This window comes from Aquarana catesbeiana, linkage group LG05 (genome assembly GCF_042186555.1).
Source record: "Aquarana catesbeiana isolate 2022-GZ linkage group LG05, ASM4218655v1, whole genome shotgun sequence".
In the NCBI taxonomy this organism is placed as follows: Eukaryota; Metazoa; Chordata; class Amphibia; order Anura; family Ranidae; genus Aquarana; species Aquarana catesbeiana.
Genome location: NC_133328.1, coordinates 602,117,069 through 602,135,088, shown reverse-complemented (window position 1 = coordinate 602,135,088; position 18,020 = coordinate 602,117,069). Strand labels below are relative to the sequence as shown.

Genomic DNA, 18,020 nt, shown 5'->3' with positions numbered 1-18,020 from the left:
TGAAGACATGAATATATAAATGAAATGTGTTCATGTTGACAAATGTCAACATATATGAATGATAAAAAATTCTTTTTCAAGGTTTTCGAAAAAACATATTTGTTGTTTTCCAAAATCACAAGAATGAGATGAGTGCTGGAATTTGACGTTCAAACGTATAAATTATCATACGGATAGGCGCAAGTATGGGCAAACTATGTGAACTGGTGGCTGCCGTATAATGTAAATGGTGTATAGAGTGAAAATTGGGTTTATATGCATGTAGTAAAAAAATGTGCATCCAACACCACTAGCGGTGTCAAAAAAAAAAAAAAAAAAAAAAAGCTGAATATGTGTGTATGGTGCATATATATAAAAAATATATAAAAAATTAAACCACATAAAGGTAAAAATATAAATAATAATAAAAAATAATAATAAAAAGCAATTCTTTATATATGTGTATGTGTACGACGATTTCAGCTTTCAAAAAACGTGATAACGTGTGTGAATTGGAAGTTGGACAGAAAACTGGCGTCCTGTCACAATGATGCATCCAATAATCTCCTGATTTGCAGGGGTCTGTGTGTGAATAAGTGCTTTTGCTTCAATTCCTACATGTGTGAATTTTAATCTTTGCAGCATATAAAAGAAGTTTCATAATCTTTTATATGCTGCAAAGATTAAAATTCACACATGTAGGAATTGAAGCAAAAGCACTTATTCACACATAGACCCCTGCAAATCAGGAGATTATTGGACGCATCATTGTGACAGGACGCCAGTTTTCTGTCCAACTTCCAATTCACACGTTATCACGTTTTTTGAAAGCTGAAATCGTCGTACACATACACATATATAAAGAATTGCTTTTTATTATTATTTTTTATTATTATTTATATTTTTACCTTTATGTGGTTTAATTTTTTATATATTTTTTATATATATGCACCATACACACATATTCAGCTTTTTTTTTTTTTTTTTTTGACACCGCTAGTGGTGTTGGATGCACATTTTTTTACTACATGCATATAAACCCAATTTTCACTCTATACACCATTTACATTATACGGCAGCCACCAGTTCACATAGTTTGCCCATACTTGCGCCTATCCGTATGATAATTTATACGTTTGAACGTCAAATTCCAGCACTCATCTCATTCTTGTGATTTTGGAAAACAACAAATATGTTTTTTCGAAAACCTTGAAAAGAATTTTTTATCATTCATATATGTTGACATTTGTCAACATGAACACATTTCATTTATATATTCATGTCTTCATTAGTGATTCCACTATAGGATGCACATCCAATTACATCTATGCCAAAAAAATCCCACACAGACTAACGACCAGCTGTTTAGAATCAGATAATCAATATGTAGTCATGTGGTAGACAAATTATGTGTATATAAGTCGTGATCACTTTTGTACAAACCAGCTATGAGTAAGCGCTCTATGGGAGCGTGAAACGCGTTAGCGGTTATGCTGCATTATCCCAACAAAGCCATGTACGGATTTTAATCATGTTATTACTTTTTCAATAAAGAGGATTTTATTTTTCACTTTTCCAATCCGGAGTGCGGCTGTCCAGATTTTTCCATCACACACATACCATTGGAATAGCAATTGCCGGCACCTGGGGCTCTCACAATCATCCACACAGCGGAGGACGGGAAGCTTGAACTCGGTCACCTAGAGCGGTGGTAACTATCTTGTTCTTCTCAAATACCTGGACAAAAGGAGCAATTGACTCGTGCAGTGCGGACACAGCAGGAAAACTTTTTATTTTTTTGCCTGGAGTTGGGCTTTAACATTTTTCATGCCCCTCTGTAGGTATTTTCCATGAAATTTTATACTTCTCTTTCCAATTTTCCCATACCCCAGTTGACTAAATTTAATGCAATGCTTACCGTAAGATTTGCAACAACTACTTTAGGATCATCTAGAATAAAAAAAGGAAAAAAGTAATTCACACTGAACAAAAAAAGATATCCTTTTTTTTTTACTATTATAAAAGGAAAGCTGACTAAAGCACCAACATGGTTTTCTCTGTTATCTCTGTCATGTAACATACTATCTTTATTCTATATACGTACAAAAAAGATACAGCTGAACTCCGGGAAGATATAAAATACATAAATGAAGGCAGCTCAGCAATCATTCAAACATCCTGAAATGTACTGTAATTTCAAGTAAAGGATTAGGGTCTCGGGTGTTCCCGTTACTTAAAAAGTATTATTTGTTTTTAATGTGTATCTAAATTTGAAAGTTTGTTTTGGATAGGAGTAGGGAATAGTTAAACCCCTTTGTCATAAAAGAAAGGGAAGATCTCCTTTTAACCAGCTGTCACCTCAACAGGTTTTTCCCTCTATTCCTTTTCGGATGACTCGAAATTCTGGATGTTCAACGCTTTCAATCCCAGTGACAATGGTGAGCAGAACAAACAGTGGGGGTGAATGCTCCCAGTGGGGGCACAAATTGAAATGAACACTGGACCCCCAAGGTTCTAGCCCATCCCTACTCTATCCAAAACTACAAAATACAATTCAAATTAAAAGAGAAGTATGAGAATTTGTTTTACTTTTTAAATCACACTTACCTAGATGGATGATGCATCTGTCCCCAACTGGCTCTAACATTGAGAACCGATGGATCAAACACAGCCGATCTCTCGGTTCTCAGAGCCCCCTAAGAAGAGAGCTGGTGACTGTCAGTGACCACTGTCTGCTTTGCCCCCCTCCCTCACTGAAGCAATGAGTTGTGGAGGGGGGCGGGAGCGGCCAGCTCAGGCTCTCAGAAGCTCTCTGAGAGGCTGAACCGGGTGCCCGTTCAGGCATGTGGGTGGATCCTGGTCACGATCTTTCCCAAGCCTGGACCGGCTCTGTGACATCAGCTGAAAACAGGTCACAGAAGTACAGAAAGAACTGCACTCCTGTGACCCACAGGAGGAATACAGCCGACTGAGCTTTGTCTGTACTTCTACTTTAAGATACACTTAAAAGCCTAACCTCAGGTTTTGAGTTTCTTTAAAAAGTTTGTTTGGCATGAACTATTTCCAGTATTAAGAAATGCAGCCGCTGTCAGTATTGTATAAACTGTATGCAGCATGTATGCAAACTGTATGCAGCATGAGCTATATACAATAAAACAGCACTGTGTTCCGGCAGCGGTACAGAGACTTCCCTTCCTGTTCCTGAAACAAAATCGGGTCAGGCTGTGTGCTGCTCAGTCATTCACAGGAAGCTTTGTATTTTTACGAATGAATACAAGGCTTCTGTTGATTGGAGGTGAAGAGGTCGGCGGATGACCTCACCATCCCCACTTCAGCCATTCAGAGGAAGTTTTGTATTCTATGACAAAAATACAAGGCTTCCTGTAAATGGCTGAGCAGCACTCAGCCCTACTTGATTTTGTTTGGGGAATGAGCTAGGAGGTCACCATCCCACTGCCAGAACACAGCACTGTATACTGAATATAGCTGATGCATTGAGAGCTGCAACATTTCTTAGTAATGGAAATTGTTGGCCCAAAAGAAGCATTTAAATTAACACAAAACCTAGAGTTAGGCTTTAAAGGGAATCTATATCATTTTATTTTATTAAGATATGTAATTAAAAAGTCTTCATTTTGTGTTAAATGCACGAAAAGAGAACCTTGTTTTTATGTATAGCGTGTAAGGGGGCAGCCAAACTTGCCCATAACATACGTCTGCTTTGCAGTGCTATTTAATGGTTTCCTGCTTCATGTTAACAGCAAAGACTCATAGTATGCACTTTAGCTTTGTTGCCAACAGGCACTTTTTAGGACAGATCAGTATCAGTTGAGTAATGATTTGATCCTCTGGATGGGATGGGGGGCGTTTAGTTCACATCAGTGCCCAGAAATGTGTATCCACAGCCCTGAAGCAGGGGATGTTTCTATGACATGCCTACAGCAACCAATTTTGATGCATATAACCATTGCTGAAAGTAATTTGTGGCACAAGCTCATGATATGGTTTGCAGTATATTTCAATTTTCAATGCATTTGTTGAAGCCCTTGCAATGCATTGAAAATGGAAGCTTTACTTACCCCTATTCTCAATGTTTCTAGTACAGACATGACAGTACACATGCTTGTCTCTCTCATACAGATCACCTTTATTGCCATTAGAATGAGTATTGTGTGTCCCCGATATTTTTTTCTTCTTTTTGTTTCCTAGTGGATTGGGGCAACATTGACCTGGAAGAGGAAGTGCCTGCTTATATGATCTGCCTCTCCGGGATCAAAATCATTTCATGTTTCTTCCAATGGAAGGTGTGTACTGTCATGAATCATAAAAGAAATGCTGGACTTTCCAACTGAAGCATTGCCAATATGCAGTAGCATAAGAACATAAGCAGCAGATGTATATGCAACTGTCCCTTTGTGATTAGGAAGGTCAGCAGACCATACCTTCCCAAACTCAACTGTCCTCTACATTGCCATCTTTTTAAGCAGTTAAATTGCTGTCCAACAGAAGAGGGCACACAGTGATAGGTAGAGGGGGTTATAGGTTTTAGGTAAAGGAGATTAAAGATGGACCTTAAAGCTGTAGATGGAGTTTTAAAAGGTTGGGCATTGCAGGTCTGGAGCAGTGGGTATGCAACAGGAGCTCAGCTCGTATCCAACACAAGAGAAAAATAGAATTGCCAATATAGTACAGTATAGGACAGGGGACTGTCCTTACTTAACAATATTGAAAATATTCAGCGCTTTTAGCCGGTCAAGTTGTTAGTCACAAAAGGATTAGGTAACTTTTTTTGAAAGGTAGGATTAGGTAACATTAATGTAATAAATCAGAATGTAATGCAATACAAGTTGTGAAATAAAAGCCTGGTGTTTAAACAAAAAGTTCATTTTAAAAGCTTTAAAGAAGATCCATCATATTTTTTACACTTCTGTCACTCATGGAACAAAATACAGGTAGTACTTTGTCCCATGTCTCAAAGTGCTTTCTAACCCTAGATATGAGGTCCGACCTTTCCTCCCTTTTCCTGCTGTGCAGCTGCTCTGACAACAGCTATGAAGATGACGGCTGATTGATAGCTGCCACTTGTCTCAGCTGTGAGAATTCCCAAGACAAGAAAGAGGAATGCAGAGGGAGGTGGGATGTGTCAGCCTCTGTATTCCTCTTGCTGTTGATTGGGAAAGTGCACATGGCTGAGACAACCTGCAGCTGTGAAATCAGCCATCTCCTTCATAGCTGTCTGATTGGTTACAGCAGGAGGGGAGAGGGGCAGGTCGGACCTTATAACTAAGATTACAAAGCACCTTGAAACATGGAACAAACGTACTTTGATCCACTAGGGGACAGAACTGTAAAATAATTAGAATGATAGATCTTCTTTAACTAATACAGTGGCTAATGTTTTAATGTATGATAGATGAGGTCTCATGTTCTTAGTACAGTGCCTCCAAAAATATTATGTATAAGGAAGTCAATGTAGCACACACAACTGTCTTAACATGGCATTAGCCAATACGGATTATGAACCCAAGAAAATAAAGTAGGTTCAATGCTTTGACAGTCCCTGATTGAGCTAATTCAATCCACCAGTTTAGTTCAAAATCCTCAGGGACATTTATCCCTCCCATGAAATCCAGCAGCAAGATCTCCTAGACTTCCCAGAACTTACTCTCCCATCAAAAACAAATAATTGGCAGGTAGGTAAAGTTAGGATATCTGCAGCATAGATCCTGTTGCCAAAGTGCATTAAATAGGAAGGCAGTGGAATTTTCGGCACTCAAACATTGACCCAAAACTGAAATATCCATAGAAGGGTAGGTAACTGCTAATTGAAAAAATAACCACCATATCTGAAGAAGCCACTTGAATGAGTGGAGATATATTTTCAATAATAGTCCAGTTTTGTTTTAATTTCCACTTTATCAGCCTGTATCAATGTTCCTTGGGCTTGTGTCAATGCTAAATTTTACATCATCTTAAGATGCTTCTGACATCATTCAGAATTATTTGACCTCTAGTTGATATATCTCGGAGTTGCATTTGACCTGCTTCATGCAGGTTTGTATCCCATACACTGGTATGGGATACAAACTGGTAGCACATTTTAGAAAGTCATTCATCAGTACATTGGGTATGCCTACATTTAAATTGTTGTTCTCTCTTATCTTGACCAAAATAGCAATATTGATTGTCCTGAGATCACTGAACTCACGTTTAGGCAGATTGTTTTTAGTACGCAAACGTCCTAGAGAACCAGGTAAGAAGATAAAATCATCCACATTGTTTAAATAGGAGTTCAAAAATTCAGTCCTTTCACATGTTGCTTCTTCCATGCCTGTGGAGAGAAACAGAAGTTAAAATTAGAGAAACTGTTACTATATTTCAACAGAAAATTAGACAGAAGTCTACTCAATAAGTCAACTAAATACATACCAGGTGCATCAAAAAGTCTTACAGCATGTTTTGTTAAGAAAGCAGCCAAATCTTGAAAAAGAATGCCTGTCCCCTGGCAGCAAGCAGCAGAGGAGGATCCTTGCTTTCTGTGCTGCTACACAGAATGAGAACTCTCCAAGCAGCAAGGAACATAAATTTTGGCGATTGCAGAATTTTAGGTCTTACTTAGGGTGTGTATCAGACTTTTGTAGATGGCCTACTGCTTCCATACAGAGAGCAAGGGTCCTTCTCTACAGCATGCTGCCAGGAGACAGGCTGAGGTTGCTTTCTATAGAAAACTATAAGACATTGCACAACTTTTGTTTTGATTCACCTGGAATATAGTTAACCAATTTATTTTAACAGTTTAGCTGCGCTTATAAGGAAATCTAAAAGACTACTAGACTTGGGAGATATATATTTGAGCAGCTTAGCATAACGCCTCCTATATACGCATGCCCTGCTGCCTGCTTAGCAACACAATAATTGTCCTTTAACAAACTCCACATGTCGGTGCAAACTGATGGACCAAGCTTTGTCAGTGAACATTTTCTAAACATACTACATGTGGATGATGGATTAGACCAGGTTTTTTCAACCAGGGTGCCTTGATGTTTCTCCAGGGGTGCCTTGGCAAAAATGCCTAAAAAAATTGATGAAGCCTGCCTTTGAGTTACACAAAGCCACAGGTTTTCATTGTGCACTATTACAACCTTCTAGCTGCCAGCATCCTAACAATGAAATACATCATCAATTGATGCAGTCGCCTGCATAGCATCCTTGTTTGTCCCTCCCCTGCCCCTCTCTTCATCAGTGTTGGGGGTCACATTGGAATGTTATCAGTACCAGTGTGCAAAAAAGTGTATTTGCTTTGGAAGAATAAATCACTTCTAACGTTGGGTGTCCTACTTGGACATGTGAATGTTGCTGCATTATCTAAAACTATTAGAATCGTTTTTACATTTTAGAATGGGGTGCCTCAAAAAAAGTCCATAATCTTTAAAGGGTGCCTCGAGATTGTCCATAATTTTTAAAGCGTGCCTTGACTGAAAAAAGGTTGAGACCATAATTGATTTCCTTGCAGCAGTCTTTCAGCAAGGACACCAACAGAGAGAAAGAAGCAAATCAGTGTTTGAAATGGGGTAATAAAAATGTAGCACACCAATGATCGCCTCCAGAATATCATTCTGGCATTTTTGTATGGGTAAATATTCTACATTAAGACAAACCAAATCCCTTTCACTGCTCAAAGGCCAACCTGTATCCTCCTCAATTCCCAGCCGGGTACCAAGGCCCTGGAGTCCACCATCGAAATAACGGGCGCACACTGAAGACTTTCAGCTCCGGCCAAGGTTTTTTGCAATGGCAGCCCACTGCTCATTCCCACTTACAGCCATGTCCCGTGCTTTGAAGGGAGTAAGTGATGTGCTGCACTTTTTTTTTTTAAGAAAAAAAGTTAAAAAAACAAACCAAAAAAAAAGATAGCAACCCTATTCATGTACAGTATATGATATCATGTGTGTGCCGCTCGTATTGGGATGTAGTAATATATGGTTCATACTATATTTAGACTAGCTTCAAGATGTCCCTTCTCCGAATAATAAACTCTGCCAAAAATCTTCTCTCGTTACATTTACATGTTCAGCTCATCCGAAAATTAAACAAAACAATTGTGTTTGGCCTGTACAGTTTGTTCTAGCCGAAGAGAACCGAAAAAGAAACCAATGGCTTCCAAAAAACCAAAGTTCATAGTTCAATAAACTGTCTGAATTAATCCAGCTTGGACTCTTGGATTTAAAAAAAAAAAAAAAACAAGCCTTTTAATTAAACATCAAAATGTAATCAAAGCAAAGCTCTGACAGACGTGGAATTTCAAAGCTATTTATCGCCCCAGCTGGATAAACCTAGGCGCTGCTGGAAGCCAGCATCCTTAACCTTGGAACATACAATTACTGAATTAAATGTCACGTGAGCCAAGAAAACTCAACAATACCAAGGCTGAGTTTGGCAAGTAAAGACCTGTGCTGAGCGCTTCAAACCATCTGATGGATTAATCCCCTAAAATCTACTTAACAGAACATATTGTACCCAAAAAATCATATAACAAGTGTAAACATTTTAAAGCTGAATTTCAGGCAAATGAATGTCAGCTTAGTCCTTGTAAAGGGCCAGATCTAGCCCATCTGATCTGGGGGTGCAGTAAAAGGTCAAGGGGTAGACAGTGTATCAGTAATAAAAAGTGTGGCGCTAATGAGTAGTGGGACACATGTAACTAAACAAGTGGTAGTGATCCTTATAAAGGAGTGTTAAAGCTTGAAGTGTAAACTTATTAAGTGAATGGTGTTGTTTTGTAAAACATCCCAAAAAAAGGAGATATAACAATATATAGTGATGGTGAATGCTTGGATATATAAGAGAGTGGATACTCAATAACAACCTGTAGGTTAAAAAAACAATCGTGCATGTACTACCATATTAGAGAAACAATACAGCAAATTAATACAAGGTATCTTCATATACTGAATGTGCAATTCAGCAAAGAAATAGAAATAATGTTCATTTGGGCAAAAGCCACGAGAAAGGACGTCCAGGTCCCTGAGAAGGGTAGACACATATGGATACTGGAAGTCTATAAATGGGTGGATGGGGTATTTCTAGTAGATCCCACAGCCATCTGGATATAAGCCGTCTTCATATGAGGTGGTTAAGGGCTATTTTAAGGAAATCCTTAGGTACAAGCAGATTCCTCACTCATGTGGGTGGTTTCAACAAAGAGAAAGAAAAAGCAAAAGGATGCCCTTACCAGATAAGGTGAACTCACAGGCCGTTGGCGGTGAGTCAAACGAGCTTGTACCGTCAAGCGGTATGGGGTGGTGATCTGTAGGAAGACCTGTGTGGAATCTTGTCAGAAGTCCTCGGGTGGTGTACCCATTTGGGATTGGGAACCCCCGGGATTCGGTTTCAGTCGCCAAATGTCCGTTTCCTCAAAGGCCCATCATATGAGCGGATGGACAGAAAAGAGAAAAAGACTTCCACATAGTGTAAAATCCTTATTTGTAGGAAGCGTTATAGCACTTTATTCAAGAGTAAACTCCAAAAAATTACAAGTAAGAGCGGTAAAAATTTCGGCTCAAAAAATAAAATTGATATCAAAGACATAAAAAGTAGTGTAAAAACAGCGCAGTGGATAGTGGTGGGGTGTAGTCATAGAGACCCAACGCGTTTCGCCTCCAAAGGCTTCTGCTGGGGTATGAATAAGCCCCCCACACAACTGCGCTTTATATATTCTGTTTAAATGCAGTGTAACAGCTGATTAGCGCTGTTACACCGGATGACTTCCGGGTTCGGCAGCGTCACAGATGACAGGCAGTCACATGGTGTTTTTGTGGCCAATCGTATCTTCTAAAGGTTTGGTCAAGAACCAAGCCTCACTTCTGTTCTCCAATCAGCAAAGCGTCACTCCTATTCGTTCTAGTAATCACGTGCCGGTCACGTGATATGTATTCTAAGGAGTGACGCTAGGCCGCTCTCGGCCTGCGTATCAAAGGAGGCAGGAAGTGGGGGCTTCTCGGACTGAGGCATGGAACGCAAGCATAGCGGTGGTCCATGATATTGATATCTGGTTTAGATCCAATCTTATGTGATGCGGTCTATATCCCGGAAATCCTCAAAACACTGTCTCCACAATTATATATGGTACAATTGTATATGATACATATTATGCATATAATCACTAAGGATTCTAAACATACAGACAAACAATATAGACAGGTGACTGTATGGTATTTCAGTGTAGTAAGGATAGTAAAGGGGGCATGTGTAACTGGAATGGTGCAATAATTGCAAAATACACAAAAAAAAGTTATAGATCATAAGGCAGAGGCTTATACAATGTGGCATTCATGAAGCACAACCCGTATATAGTGATATTAGGACGACTCATGTGTATACAGGTCATTCTTGAATAAACAATAAAAGTTTGAAATTTATTTTAGCCTGTAAATATGAATCAAGTGCAGAACGTAATTAACGGGAAGAACGGAAAAAAAGAAAAAATGAGAAAAAGTGAGAAAAAAGTGAATAGTAGATATATTGATATTGTGTAAATAGGAATTATGTTCAATATCAAATATTCAATATATCTGTAGTTCAGTAACAGATAGAGTGTTGTTACATAGGGTAAAAAAATTTTTTTACCCTTTTTTTTTTTTTTTGGTTCAAAATATTTTCCAAAGAAATGTTGTATTCTACAAAGATGATTTCTAGAGGTATATCTTCTACGATATAGACCTAGCTACTCAGTAGGGACTTAGTGGAAAGTGCTCATGGTCCCCTCCCAGAAGGAATTGGGCAAATTACATGAGGTAGTATCAATAGAGATAGATTAACGGAGGTAAGACAGGTTCGCGGGTCTGGATGGTCCAGGGAGGTGTCATGTGGTCCCCAGACATCTAAAAGTCCGCCATCGGGGGGATACCAACGCCTAAGATTGATTTATAAAAGCGTTGATATCCCACTCGACATTGAGTCCGTGTGGTACATAGCACTTCATGAGGTGTATCCAAAAAGTTTCGAGTTTGGAGACCCCCCTTAAAGTTTCTCGAAACTTTTTGGATACACCTCATGAAGTGCTATGTACCACACGGACTCAATGTCGAGTGGGATATCAACGCTTTTATAAATCAATCTTAGGCGTTGGTATCCCCCCGATGGCGGACTTTTAGATGTCTGGGGACCACATGACACCTCCCTGGACCATCCAGACCCGCAAACCTGTCTTACCTCCGTTAATCTATCTCTATTAGTTGATACTACCTCATGTAATTTGCCCAATTCCTTCTGGGAGGGGACCATGAGCACTTTCCACTAAGAACCCTACTGAGTAGCTAGGTCTATATCGTAGAAGATATACCTCTAGAAATCATCTTTGTAGAATACAACATTTCTTTGGAAAATATTTTGAACCAAAAAAAAAAAAAAAAAAAGGGGTAAAAATTTTTTTTTACCCTATGTAACAACACTCTGTTACTGAACTACAGATATATTGAATATTTGATATTGAACATAATTCCTATTTACACAATATCAATATATCTACTATTCACTTTTTTCTCACTTTTTCTCATTTTTTCTTTTTTTCCGTTCTTCCCGTTAATTACGTTCTGCACTTGATTCATATTTACAGGCTACAATAAATTTCAAACTTTTATTGTTTATTCAAGAATGACCTGTATACACATGAGTCGTCCGAATATCACTATATACGGGTTGTGCTTCATGAATGCCACATTGTATAAGCCTCTGCCTTATGATCTATAACTTTTTTTTGTGTATTTTGCAATTATTGCACCATTCCAGTTACACATGCCCCCTTTACTATCCTTACTACACTGAAATACCATACAGTCACCTGTCTATATTGTTTGTCTGTATGTTTAGAATCCTTAGTGATTATATGCATAATATGTATCATATACAATTGTACCATATATAATTGTGGAGACAGTGTTTTGAGGATTTCCAGGATATAGACCGCATCACATAAGATTGGATCTAAACCAGATATCAATATCATGGACCGCCGCTATGCTTGCGTTCCATGCCTCAGTCCGAGAAGCCCCCACTTCCTGCCTCCTTTGATACGCAGGCCGAGAGCGGCCTAGCGTCACTCCTTAGAATACATATCACGTGACCGGCACGTGATTACTAGAACGAATAGGAGTGACGCTTTGCTGATTGGAGAACAGAAGTGAGGCTTGGTTCTTGACCAAACCTTTAGAAGATACGATTGGCCACAAAAACACCATGTGACTGCCTGTCATCTGTGACGCTGCCGAACCCGGAAGTCATCCGGTGTAACAGCGCTAATCAGCTGTTACACTGCATTTAAACAGAATATATAAAGCGCAGTTGTGTGGGGGGCTTATTCATACCCCAGCAGAAGCCTTTGGAGGCGAAACGCGTCGGGTCTCTACGACTACACCCCACCACTATCCACTGCGCTGTTTTTACACTACTTTTTATGTCTTTGATATCAATTTTATTTTTTGAGCCGAAATTTTACCGCTCTTACTTGTAATTTTTTGGAGTTTACTCTTGAATAAAGTGCTATAACGCTTCCTACAAATAAGGATTTTACACTATGTGGAAGTCTTTTTCTCTTTTCTGTCCATCCGCTCATATGACGGGCCTTTGAGGAAACGGACATTTGGCGACCGAAACCGAATCCCGGGGGTTCCCGATCCCAAATTGGTACACCACCCGAGGACTTCTGACAAGATTCCACACAGGTCTTCCTACAGATCACCACCCCATACCGCTTGACGGTACAAGCTTGTTTGACTCACCGCCAACGGCCTGTGAGTCCACCTTATCTGGTAAGGGCATCCTTTTGCTTTTTCTTTCTCTTTGTTGAAACCACCCACATGAGTGAGGAATCTGCTTGTACCTAAGGATTTCCTTAAAATAGCCCTTAACCACCTCATATGAAGACGGCTTATATCCAGATGGCTGTGGGATCTACTAGAAATACCCCATCCACCCATTTATAGACTTCCAGTATCCATATGTGTCTACCCTTCTTAGGGACCTGGACGTCCTTTCTCGTGGCTTTTGCCCAAATGAACATTATTTCTATTTCTTTGCTGAATTGCACATTCAGTATATGAAGATACCTTGTATTAATTTGCTGTATTGTTTCTCTAATATGGTAGTACATGCACGATTGTTTTTTTAACCTACAGGTTGTTATTGAGTATCCACTCTCTTATATATCCAAGCATTCACCATCACTATATATTGTTATATCTCCTTTTTTTGGGATGTTTTACAAAACAACACCATTCACTTAATAAGTTCACACTTCAAGCTTTAACACTCCTTTATAAGGATCACTACCACTTGTTTAGTTACATGTGTCCCACTACTCATTAGCGCCACACTTTTTATTATTTTTACATTCGCAATGGTCAGATTGCTGTGTCGGCTGCTTCATTTTGTTTTTTCTTAGGAGCTGGCGCAATTTCTACACTTTTTTTGACAGTGTATCAGTGCCTCGACCAAGGTAACGGTATTAAAAAGAACCTATGCCCCTTTAAATCAGGTATCTCTATCAAGAGTGCCCCCTTACACCTGGTGCCCCCATCAAAGGGCCCACTTACACCTGGTGCCCCCATCAAAGGGCCCACTTACACCTGGTGCCCCCATCAAAGGGCCCACTTACACCTGGTGTCCCCATCAAAGGGCCCACTTACACCTGGTGTCCCCATCAAAGGGCCCACTTACACCTGGTGTCCCCATCAAAGGGCCCACTTACACCTGGTGTCCCCATCAAAGGGCCCCCTTACATCTGGTGCCCCATCAGAGTGCCCCCTTACACCTGGTGCCCCCATCAGAGTGCCCCTTACACCTGGTGTCCCCATCAAAGGGCCCACTTACACCTGGTGTCCCCATCAAAGTGCCCACTTACACCTAGTGTCCCCATCAGATTGCCCACTTACACCTAGTGTCCCCATCAGAGTGCCCACTTACACTTGGTGTCCCCATTAGAGTTCCCCCTTGCAGCAATTGTCCCCATCAAGCATGAGCTGTCTGCATCAGACTGGCTCATGGATCAGTGGATGCATTCTCAGAGACCGGGGAGTACAGCAGAGTTTAGAGAGAAGAACGAACATCAGGTCCTCTCCCCAGCCAGGCAGGGCTATACTTTATGGCAAAGTTGCGTAAACCTCAGGACTGGAGAAATTGATAGAAATACAAATCATTTGGCAGGAAAAGCTCCCATATACTGTATGTATTTTATTGTTCACAGGTGCATCGTGGCCAGGGCATTCATAAACCTATGAGGGGCTGCATCTTTAGGTGGGTGGTCAGCAAAACCGTGGCTCAACTGCCTGCTTTTCCCCATCTCCGTGACTGCCCGTGCAAAGGAACCCTAAAACTGTACTCCTAGCACATACTGAATGCAGAGAGGTATATTAAAAAAAAAAAAAAAAAAAAAAACACGTAGGACAGAAACTTTTCAATCTCAGAGTGTGAGAGGACACGGGGCCACACAATGAGATTAGAGGAGAAACGGTTTAACCTTAAGCTGCTTACTGGGGGTTTTCACTGTCAGGGCGATTAGGATGTGGAACTCTCTTCCACAATTGGCGGTGTCAGCGGAGAGTATTGATAGCTTTAAAAGACTTTTGGATATGTAGCATAGTGAACACAAAATACAGGGATATGGGAAACGATTACCGACATTGACATTGACGCACATGCAGCTTCACAGGTTGAACTGGATGGACTATTGTCTTTATTCAACCTTACCTACTATGAAACTAAAAACTGACGGTTTCTGTGGGACCGGCTGCCATACACAGGGGCCGAACGTTGGCCGGTTTTCATGAAACTGGCTGACGTCACCCGGCATTTGGCCCGTGTGTACAGGGCTCAAGACTGAAAGAGGAAGGGGTATTAAGTTGATCCAATCAGGTGTCCTGCATTTACATGTGCTGAATAGGAAAAAGGCTGACTGGAGGACAAAGCAGAGCAATATCTTCATTAGTCTATTTGCTGCTCCTTCCCTGTCCAGTTATAGGCCGGGGTGGGGATGTGACCCAGCTGTGTTCCTTAGCTGCAATATAGAAAAGTCAGGTCATCGGGCTAGCTCTGCTGGTGGGCATGGCTTTCTTAATCCCACAGAAGGAATACAAATTGTTCAGCAGCTAAGACATCCATTTAGCTATCTACCTGCAGCTCAGCTTTAACTTGGTATTTTTAATCTGGCAAGATTATATTAGGGTAGAGATAGACCAACCAAACAAAATTGCTGTAATGCTTTTACTGTAGATCTATTATATAATAAAATCAAATATTTACCGTGATCTCCCACAAATATAATATTGACGCATCGGTGTAGTTTCATTTGCTTTAGACCATCCATTAACATGCCAACAATGACATCGATTTCCTTGAGTTGATTAGTCAACTGAAAAAGCAGAGGATATGAGAGAGACTTTAAGTAAATTGAAATCTGAAGACTTGCTTTTAAATGCAATTTAAATGCAGGAAAACGGCACCAATCTACATAAACCACATAAATACCTATGTAACTGGAAAAAAAGTGCAATAGTTTCCTTTTTAATTGAACATTTTTGTGAAACGTTTTATTAAAGATATCTAAAAGGAAGTTATGTTTGCGTTGCCAGCCTTTATCAATCAAATTCAAGCAGAGTTCAACAGTCAGTAATCAAGTTAACTTGAGTGTTGGCTGTATGCAACTAGAAAGGGTCCTAATAAGATATTAAGTCCAGTGACATAATTTGGAGTTAAAGTGGTTGTAAACCCTTTACAACCACTTTTTGCTACAGGTAAGCCTAGAATTAAGCTTACCTGTAGCTACACTGGATATCTCCTAAACCTGCACGGTTTAGGAGTTATTAGCACATGCGCACTGAAGCAATAGACTGTGCCGTTACCGGTGGCTCCTGCATGCAATCAGCGCCAGAGCCCGCGATACCTGTAAGTAACACCGGGGGTGATGTTGGCCACCGGAGCGGTGAACGAGGACCACTGCTGGGGCTTCGATCTCAGGTAAGTAATTCATAATGAGCTAGTATGCTATGCATACTAGCTCATTATGCCTTTGTCTTGCAGGTTTTTTTTTTTTGTTTGTTTTTTATTTTTAGGGTTTACAACCACTTTAACATGTACACAATACAGACAAAGCATAGATAGCAGAAGCCCATAACAGAAGGCTCCACAATGTGACACCATATAATGTTAAAGTAAACTATGGAGGCTGCCAGTAATGTCCTTCTGATGCTAGTTGCCTAGCTGTAATCCTGACCCTCTGGATTCAATTAAATGAAAAGTCACGCAAAATGGCATTAATAGATCTGCACCAACCTCAGTGCTAAATGGTCCATATTTGTGCCCCGTCTGATCAGGCTGCTCAGAATAAAGTGCATAAACATAAGGCCTGAAAGGGAAGACAGATAAAAGCAAATGAGTTTGCAAAGCTTTAGGTATTTTTAGAGACAAAGTACATTTCTAGGCAACAATTACATCAAACCATCTAAAGCCTGGTACACACGATGAGACTATCGGATAAAATGATCGTCAGTTTTTTTTTTGCATGCTAGTCTCCATATTGAAAATGAAGGGGTTACTAAAGTTACGAAAATTCTTGTATGACAGGATAAAAATTTGGAACTGATGTAATGTATTGTATTTTCGGACAAAAACTATACTGATTAAACGAAAATCATAAGCTGGTATTGTACAAGAAAAATGTTCATGCTTGTCCCATCGAATATTTTCACACGACCTGTCGTGTTTGGCCCTCGAAAGCTGTGTACTAATGATCAGATTATGGTACAATCGCTTCAAAAGCGGTATTTTTCATACGATTTTCTGATCATGTGTATGGGCCTGAAGTCTATAGCGATGGTCATCGGAACCGGTTAATAACTTGAAGGACAATTCTTCATGTACATCAGTTTATTTTAGCACTCACGGAGAGGAGTATACCCAAGGCAGGACATAATCCACTAGCATTTTAGCTAGAGCATATGACAGCGTTGAACTTCTTAGTGACACCAATGGGCCTAGTTATACCCTGGACAGGGGAAAAGGGCTAATAAGAATCATTAGCTACTGGTAAGAGTGACTAATAGTGTGGCTGTCAATATCTGAGTACACAAATTGTCCTTGATCTATTAAAGTATAAGTAAAAGGGAAAAAGTTTTTTAGCTTTGGATAGAGTGGATAGGGATTTGAACACCCCCTTTAATTTTTTATTCCTGTCTGTGCCCCCGTTAAGGAGATTTACCCTCTCTGTTTGTCCTATTTACTATGCTCAATGAATGTGAAAATAAAAGTAAATCCCAAATTTTGGGTTGTCCCCAGAAAAAGTAATAGGGGGGAAATCTTTCAATGGACACTAGTTCTGCTGACTTGGGGGGCACCAAGGTATTCCTTTAATTTCTAGGTATTTCCTCTCAGTTCCTGTTTGGCTATGGCACAGGAAGAAATCCCCACACCGATGGTTAAAAAAATCTGACAGGGGTTATAACCCTCCATTACTCTATCCAAAATTTAAAAAATAAGGTTTTGCCTATAGTTCTATTCTACTTTGAACTTTTCCTCTGTGCAGGAGATTCCTGTAATAAGAATCAGTCATTGCTCTCTCCTTGCGTAGGGTAACTGATCTAAAAGGTTTTGCCTATAGTTCTACTTTAAAATGTTGCAATAAGTTTGAAAAGCTCCATCTTGGGAAGTAATGTTTGAAATTGGGGTTATTTATTTTTGGTTATAGTCAACCATGGGTTTACTTCAAGTATTATAAAAAAAAAATATGTGTGTAAAAACTATTTTAATATCTAACAGAAGGAATATCCCTCCGTTTACCAATGAAGCCAATATTATGGAACCTGCAGTTGTATGAATTCAGTCATCCACATTTCAAACATTTTGCTCCAAAATGTGGATGTGATGGATTTCACTTTTCTATGCACATAACCCTACAAAAAAATCCAAAAACCTTTATCTTATTTTTTCTTATTTTAAAAATCTAATTTACATAACAGAGTTATGAGAAAAGATTTTGTAAAATTAAGATTTGA

General features: G+C 39.7%; 1 protein-coding gene across 12 annotated transcripts in view; it reads right to left on the bottom strand.

Moving 5' to 3' along the window:
• The window catches only part of ENPP2 (ectonucleotide pyrophosphatase/phosphodiesterase 2), a 226,400-nt gene that overhangs the window by 97,605 nt on the left and 110,775 nt on the right, over nt 1-18,020 (bottom strand). For all 12 annotated transcript variants that reach the window (XM_073632184.1, XM_073632183.1, XM_073632188.1 and 9 more), the window contains 4 exons: nt 16,303-16,375; nt 15,274-15,382; nt 6,188-6,310; nt 1,898-1,929 (listed from right to left, as the gene is read on the bottom strand). In XM_073632184.1, coding sequence (XP_073488285.1) covers nt 1,898-1,929; nt 6,188-6,310; nt 15,274-15,382; nt 16,303-16,375 — 337 coding nt within the window. The remainder of the gene's footprint in view (nt 1-1,897; nt 1,930-6,187; nt 6,311-15,273; nt 15,383-16,302; nt 16,376-18,020) is intronic.